Source organism: Aulostomus chinensis, chromosome 20 (assembly GCF_037954235.1).
Source record: "Aulostomus chinensis isolate RoL2024-O1b breed Wild chromosome 20, RoL_Achi_v1.0, whole genome shotgun sequence".
In the NCBI taxonomy this organism is placed as follows: Eukaryota; Metazoa; Chordata; class Actinopteri; order Syngnathiformes; family Aulostomidae; genus Aulostomus; species Aulostomus chinensis.
In genome coordinates, this window is record NC_141339.1 from 4,255,577 (window position 1) to 4,264,106 (window position 8,530).

At 44.3% G+C, this 8,530-nt stretch overlaps 1 protein-coding gene across 1 annotated transcript; it reads left to right on the forward strand.

Moving 5' to 3' along the window:
• The first annotated feature begins 868 nt into the window (after positions 1-868).
• Positions 869-3,829, forward strand: LOC147242301 (uncharacterized). Its single transcript, XM_086189503.1, has 7 exons — positions 869-1,441; positions 1,578-1,718; positions 1,819-2,055; positions 2,190-2,294; positions 2,406-3,245; positions 3,327-3,537; positions 3,667-3,829. The coding sequence occupies exons 1-7, from the start codon at positions 1,349-1,351 to the stop codon at positions 3,735-3,737; spliced, it is 1,698 nt and encodes a 565-aa protein (XP_086045629.1). The 5' UTR covers positions 869-1,348; the 3' UTR covers positions 3,738-3,829.
• Positions 3,830-8,530: the final 4,701 nt, after the last annotated feature.

Below are 8,530 nucleotides of genomic sequence, written 5' to 3' on the forward strand. Positions count from 1 at the left end.
TAGTTATACAACCTTACATCATATATTATTTAACCTGTGCTGGTTTGCAGAATCATACGTAGCCAGTCGCACAGACTGTCTGTTTCGTGCTGCGTTTTTCACAACTATGTCGACCCAGGATTTCAGCTGAATGGATGACACGACTGCATCATACCAATAATCTAAACTGCCCATGCATTTATCAGCATACAATCACAACTACAATGAGATCTTCTTGTGCCTGAATTATGGAAGTGATCAAAGAAAAGTTTGTTCATTTGCATGTTCACTAATTTATTGACAGCTCTCCTGTCTGGCTTTGATGAAGTGTGTTACTTTTGGCAGTAATTACAAATTTATATTCCTAATACTTTGCAATGATATGGGTTGGTGTAACAAGTTGATACCCAGAGTTGTGGTTCAACTTTTCTCAGTGGTTGGGGCTTCTCCACCCAGGTAGTGTGAAAGCTATTGTGGATGTGTTGAACATGCTTGATGGTCTAGGCCCCTGTGAGTTGCTGTTTTTCAAATCACTGCTCTTTGGTGTCTCTGTTCTAAGACAGACAGCCTCACACTGATTCACAGCTGTCTAAATCACAGCAGGAACAACAGGAAGAAGCTGACATCCTGCAAACAGTTATGAATATGAAAAATATATTTAGCAGTCGCAGACATGTTTCTTCTTCTGTCAAACCACAAATGAGCAGCAGAGGACAAAGAGGTTTTTCTTTCCAGCAAGTATAAATTGAAGAAAATAGTCCACACACTCAAATACTACATGGACTCAATTTAGGATAAGAATCAATGTAACATGCTGGTTTTGTGTATGTGTGTGTGTGTGTGTGTGTGTGTGTGTGTGTGTGTGTGTGTGCGCGCGCGCACAGCGCGTAATTTCTCATCTCATAAATTGTGAGTGATTTCAGATTCTCCACTCAGAGAGCCTGTGTCAACTTGTTCAGGTGACTAACATGAATGTGATGTGAGTTAACGCACAGTGACACTTCAAACAACGCTGATTCGAGGAGAGGGTAAAATGGCAAGGTTTAGATTAAAACGTTGTCACACTCCTCTGAAGGGCGGAGTGATGGGGGTCTCAACGAAGCAGGAGCTTTTTCTCTTGTTTTCATCGATGTGTGCCCCTGAAGGACCTGAAAGTCCATCTGCAGGAGAAGATTTTAACAGCACAGAGGGTTTGCCTGCTGGACAGAAATCAAATGAAGCTTCAAACGTCAGCTGGTGGACGCATGACAAACACAGACACTGCTCCCAAGCAGCGAGAATGTACCCCCAGTTTAAACAGAATTTATTTTTCAACCCTTGTTTTGTTAATTGTTATCGCTACCTGTTAGGTTTTCACATCATCCCATGAATGAAGGCAGCTGCTCAACTGATGTTTGAGAAGGCCGTCTCAGAGCAGCACTTCTCCTCCACCTACGCTGACCTGTGCCGTCGTCTGGCTGAGGTAAGAGACGCGCCGCTTTCTGAATCTTTCATCGTTGTTTTGTTTACTCACTTTCTTTTGAACCTGGTCAGCGACTGTCATGTCATTAAGATGATGGTATGAACTGAGTTATGTAATCAAGGCTTCTTCCTCTCAGTCGAAGGTGCCCACCTCAGACGGAGGGACGGAGGTCGTCACCTTCCGTCAGCTGGTGATCCGCTGCTGCCAGGCGGAATTTGAGAAGAATGAAGAGGAAAACTTCATCACCAGACTGAAAGAGGTGGAGGCTGTTCATGATGTAAGAATCCTTTTATTTCCTCCTGTTATCGTCCCAGCCACGTCCTTCTGAGTCCTACCCGATCATTTGACCCCTAACGCCCACTTGTGTCCGTCCTCAGGAGGAGCAGCGGGAGCTCCTCATGATGGAGCTTGAGGAGGACCGCAGCAAAATCAAGCGGCGCTCCTTGGGAAACGTCAAGTTCATCGGGGAGCTTTTCACTAAGAAGCTGCTGAATGCCTCGATTATTTACAATTGTTTAGTGAAGCTGCTGGACAACGCAAGCGAAGACTCCCTTGAGAGTCTCTGTAAACTCCTCACCACAGCAGGGAAGGACATGGATGTGGTGCGCGCCAAGGTATGAAACCAGGAACTCTCCTACCAATGGAAGTTACTGATATGATGGAAGATGACCTGCTCTGAAATTTTCCTAGGACTGACGGTTTCTGTTGAAAAACCATAAAGAAAACTTGTTTATTTTCTGTGTCCCAGGCCAAGATGGATGAATTATTCATCCGAATGAACGCCATCATCCAGGAAAACAGGACATCTTGCAGGATACAATTCCTGGTCCAAGATGTGCTGGACTTAAGAAAGGTAGACATTCACTGGTGTCTAACAACCCATGCTAATGCGTGAGACATTGTGATGTAAAACAACAAATGTTGGAACTCACATTGTTTCAATAATCCTTCCTCTCTGTGCCAGAACCAGTGGATTCCTCGACGGGAGGTGCAGGGCCCGAAGAGAATCTACGAAATCCATCAGGATGCTGCACTGGAGAAGCAGCGGGAACATTTGAGGTTCCAGCCACAGAAGGAGGTTGGACGACGAGAAGGTGGAGCCATTGGGGGCCATGGCTCTCGTACTAATGAGCCTATCCGGCAAAACCGACCTTGCAAGGAGAGGACGGAGGCAGTGCCCCTCCCCCCGAGGCCTCATACTGATGCCCCGTTAAAGGCACCGCAGGAGGTGAGAAGACGAGGAGGAGCCATTGGAGTCCATGGCCCTCGTTCTAATGAGCCTACCCAGCACAACCAACCTGGTAATGAGGAGACGGAGGCAGTGCCCCTCCCCCTGAGGCCTCACACTGAGGCCCCTGTAAAGGCGCCACAGGAGCTTGGAAGAAGAGGAGGAGGAACTATTGGGGGCCATGGCTCTCGTACTGATGAGCCTACCCAGCACAACCAACCTTGCAGAAAGAGGACAGAAGCAGTGCCCCTCCCCCCCAGGGCTCACACTGATGCCCCGTTAAAGGCGCCGCAGGAGGTCGGAAGGCGCGAAAGAGCCATTGGGGGCGAACGCCTAGGTGCTGATGAGCCCAACTGGCGCAACCGTTGTGAGAGGACGGAGGCAGTGCCCCTCCCCCCGAGGCCTCACACTGACACCCCAGTAAAGCCACCGCAGGAGCTCGGAAGAAGAGGAGGATCCATTGGGGGCCATGGACCAGGTGCTGATGGGCCCAACTGGCGCAACCGTTGTGAGAGGATGGAAGCAGTGCCCCTCCCCCCAAGGCCTCACACTGAGGCCCCATGCAGGAACACAAAGGTGAAGTCCAAATCTATTTCAGGGAAATCTTGGTGACCAAATTTTACAGTTGTAACTTGAAATCTTGTATTTTCTTTGTAGCCTGCAGCCGAGGACCGTCCAGGGGCCAAAGCTACGTGGGGCCGCTGGAGTAAGGCCAGGGGTCCTGATCGGTCCAACTGGCGAGACCGTGATGACTGCAGGGAGACACGGGAGCCTCACCAGAGTGCGAGACACACCCAAGTCCGAAACGTGCCGGCACGTGATCTGACCACAGCTAACAGGGACGCACGTCCTCGCTCAGACGTCCCAGGTATGAACCCTCAGCTAAAGCAGCTGTGGACGAATGTTTGTCTTTTTTTCATGATGATTTGAATCAAATGAGGATTCAGGACCATAAAGGGATGAACTTTAACCCTGAATTCTCATGGTTTTCCACCAGTCAAGCAAGGGTCCCGTTGTCGTGGCGGCCCGTCAGCTGGTGATACCGGGCCTCCGAAGCGTGGAGATTAGACAAAGTGCGTCACTCGACAGGGAGGGGGTTATGGGAATTGTTTATGTTAATTGATTTCTTTAATTCCCTGTGCAAATAAAATTAATGAGAAATGAAGACCAATGGTTGTGAGTTGTTTTGATTTTTAATTTTACAAAATAAAAGAAATAAACTAAAACTGAAATGAAGAATTAATACTCATGGTTTGTATTGTCTGAGTTCATGAGTTCATCATCCAGCAGCTCCTGATAATGGACGCCTCAAAGTGCATCATCAGGCTGACACCAGATACTCTGTCCTCATCCATCCATCCATCCATCCAAACATTCATACATTTTCTACCTCTTATTCTGTTAAGGGTGGCAGGGGGTGGGGCCTATCCCAGCAACCTCAGGTGAGAGACAGGGTTCACCCTGGACACGTCTCCAGTCCACAGGGCCTTTGCAGCTCTACTTCCTGGGCTGAATTAGGGGCTCGGCACATCCCTGCACATCCCTGCACCATATCGTACCTTGACTCTCTCTGGCAACGATCATGAGTCTGTACCGCCATTAAATGTGATTCCAGCAGAGAGCACTGTCTACAATTAGACTGGATTCAAGGCATCAAATGGATTCTTACTCTCCCGGATGACATCCTGATCTTTATGATGGCAGAGCCACAGTTGGCACGAATGCTTCACAAGCAAGAAAAGTTGACTGCTGCTTTTTTAATCAAGAGTGGATGTCTATATATTTTTCAGAAGTGCCAGTTCAAAGGAGGCATGTTTGATATGCCGAGAGAGTATCCTTGTGTTCAAGGAATCCAACTTCGAGAGACATTTTCCAACCAAGCGTGCAAACTATGCCACAAATTTGTCATTCATGGAAAAAAAAAAGCCTTGAAAATATCTTCAGGCTTAATTGTCAGGCAGAATATTTTTACAAAGCAACTGACTATCTAAGAAGCGACATGGAAAGTTAGCGACATGCTGTCACACAAGGTCGCCAAACAGAGCGGCAAATCTCTTTCTCTAGAACTGGACTGAGTTTTCAATAGTCTCACTTAAGGGTTAGAATCATAATCATTCAGATTGAGGATGGAATTAAAGAGACAAGGTCCCGGTCTTTCTCGTCAGTTAACACGCTTGTTGCTTCGTTTCAAAGTTAACGAAGCAGGTTTTAAGTTGAAAACTTAAAAATGACACAGAGTATCCAAATTCAGACAGAACCTCTGTTTCCCTCCTTCACACCACAAAGATATAAAACCTTGATTACATGCTCTCTCTCTCTGTCTCTGTCTCTCTCTCTCTCGTTTTCCTGCATCTCTGGGTACACCAGCAAGCATGAGCATTAATATCAGTGTCTAACTGAGAGGAATTCATTTATCTGGCTCAGCCCTGCTCTGCATCTGACGTAGATCCGCTGGCGAAGCGATTTGTTCTGCTACAGCCTGAGGACAACAGGCAGAGGTGTATCTGCTTCTAACAGAAGGTGGACCGGACGACAGTAACCACGGGTTCACAACACATTCCACTTAGTAGTCAAACCCGGTTCATTCAGACCTCACATGACACCAGTTGTAGTCCACAAACAACATCAGAGCTGGTTGAATTTATACGCTCATACCTGAAACTTAAAAAAAAAATAGTCCTGCGGCAAGAAGTAAAACTTGAGAGAGTCTATCTCATAAATACAAGAGTCAAATCTGATGTAAAATTAACATTATAGTAGAACAGCAGTTACAAAACAGTTGATGTATGGCCCAAGAGAGCAGAATGAACAGATGGTGAGCGATGGTTAATAGTACCTGGTGAATATTTCACAGAGACGTACGATTATTGCCTCTGTGAGAAAGCGGAAAATAGCAGGCATCCTTGAACCACTGGTGGAAAATAACAGAAAAAAAAAAATGGAGCTGTGGTTTGGACTCAGGACAACGAGTCTCATGTCAATACGTGAAAAGGCTTGTGCACACAGGACATTAAACATTTCAGTGGTAAAAGGTGATTTGTCATGACTGCGACTTCAACTAAAAACAGGTTTAATCAATATTAGAAACTTCCAGCACTTTTCCATCTGCTGATCCATTTGTTCTGAGTCAACGCAGTCTCATCAACCCAGTCTCATGTCAAAATGTGAAAAGGCTACGTTTGTCCACAGTGCAAAACGTATCAGTTCTACGATAAAGGCCTAAAAATTGTGAAATGTGTATGTTTTTTTTTCCCTATTCTTTTCTATTGGAACGCTGGTAGGTCATGTGACTCTTTCATGCGGGCCTCTCCAAACAAAAACATGGCGGCCGCTCCTGTCATTTTTCGGAGGACAGGGCCTTATTCCAAGATAATGCCTAAGGACGCCATTACGGACGAGCGTCATTCAAAGATAGGTTTGATTTTAAAAAGCCTTTTAAGGACATTTCTGGCGAGAAATGTACATTTTATTTCCATAATCTTTGCTCAGTTCTTGTGTATAATCTTTGGTTTGTTCGTTATTACGATGAATCTTTCACCTCTCGGTAGAGAGTCGTGACAGTGTCACGTTTTCTGCTGTTGCTATGGTGGTTGCTAAGGACGCCATTACAGACGAGCGTCATTCCAAGATAGGTTTGATTTAAAAAAGCCTTTTTTTGTTCGTTATTACGATGAATCTTTCACCTCTCGGTAGAGAGTCGTGACAGTGTCACGTTTTCTGCTGTTGCTATGGTGGTTGCTAAGGACGCCATTACGGACGAGCGTCATTCCAAGATAGGTTTGATTTAAAAAAGCCTTTTAAGGACTCCTTTTAGTGTACTAGTGTAGTATATGTACACGAGATTAATCATATATGTATATGATTATTATTATATTAGTATGATCATGAATCAAAAGATAAAGTATTAAAAATGTTTGTTTTTTTTCCTCGGAGTGAGAGACAACTTCCGGATTTTCTCACAGAAGAACGGGGGGCCGACTTCCACGGAAGCGGATATATGGAATTCCTGGCGCACTTTCATATTATTTTTATTGAACAGCTGTAGTCAACAATCGCACAAACAACAACAAAAGCGTAGCTATTTTCTATTTTGATGGTAATTCCTGGGCCAATATGTTTTATATTATTTTTATTCGTCAACAATCAAACAAATATATTATCAACTCAGATAATGACGCAATGTAAAGACAAAATACAATAACAAACGCCATTTAGGTTTCTGTGGTTTGAACCATAACAACAGCAGACAACGTGACACTGTAACGACTCTCTTCCGAGAGGTGAAAGATTCATCGTAATAACGAACAAATCAAAGATTGTACACAAGAACTGAACGAAGATTATGGAAATAAAATGTATATTTCTCGCCAGAAATGTCCTTAAAAGGCTTTTTTAAATCAAACCTATCTTGGAATGACGCTCGTCTGTAATGGCGTCCTTAGCAACCACCATAGCAACAGCAGAAAACGTGACACTGTAACGACTCTCTTCCGAGAGGTGAAAGATTCATCGTAATAACGAACAAACCAAAGATTATACACAAGAACTGAGTGAATATTATGAAACAAGATGCATATTTCTCTCTGTAAATGTCATCAGAATGCTTTAATAAATCAAAATTATCTTGGAATAAGGCACTTTCCTCCGAAAAATGACAGTAGCGGCCGCCATGTTTTTGTTTGGAGAGGCCCGCATGAAAGAGTCACATGACCTACCAGTGCTCCAATAGAAAAGAATAGGGGGAAAAAAACGTACCCATTTCACAATTTTTAGGCCTTTATCGTAGAACTGATACGTTTTGCACTGTGGACAAACGTAGCCTTTTCACATTTTGACATGAGACTGGGTTGATGAGACTGCGTTGACTCAGAACAAATGGATCAGCAGATGGAAAAGTGCTGGAAGTTTCTAATATTGATTAAACCTGTTTTTAGTTGAAGTCGCAGTCATGACAAATCACCTTTTACCACTAAAATGTTTAATGTCCTGTGTGCACAAGCATGGCAAAGAAATATGACAGCTCTAAACTCATATATGAGGCGCTACCCAGCTGTCCTCATTACAGTGTCTGTTCCCAGTCACTCTCCAAGCTGATGAGAATTTGAAAAAACGAACCAAAATCCCATCTGCCTCAGCCTCTCAGCCCCAGTACAGCATGTTCAGGAGCTCTCTGCGTCTTTGCTCACTGAAATTTTCATGCAACTTCTCATCCAATCAGGATGAGCCTCAGGGTTTGGCATCCCCTCAGCCTGTGTACAAGGCCCCAGAGACATCTTAGTGTTTTCCTCCCTACAGTTACTTGAGCTTTAAAGCAGAAAGTTCTGGGATGGAAGTGTGCACTAGAGAGGCTAGAGCGCGTACAAGAGGAGTCGCTTTGGACAGAAAGGGCAGGTTTTGTCTGGTCTAAGAGCATTTTGGATAGTTTTTTCAATGTTTTTGGTTATGAGATGCAGTTTACAGGATGTGTAAGAACATCCCACTTATGTTCAGCATCACCTCCCTGATATCAGCTTGACCCTAGAATACTAACGTCACCCAAATGTTCCTGTCGTGTCCTTTTATAGGGTCCCCGTGGTACCTTTATACCATTTTATGTGACACTGCATATTAGGACATTAAAGAATACTTAAATTTGACATACAGTGTTGTACTCTCATATATTTTGATGAAAACTACATTTTATCAAGAATATTATATTGGGCAGGTAAGTGATGGTGTAACTAATCTTAACGTTGGTGCTCTAGGGTTAAGCCAAGTACATCATATTGATATTCCTCACGCTTTTGTCTGTGTTTCATGGGATTGTCAGACAGGGCGACCATCTGATGTTTCATACCTTATCTTCACCATAATCATGTGAT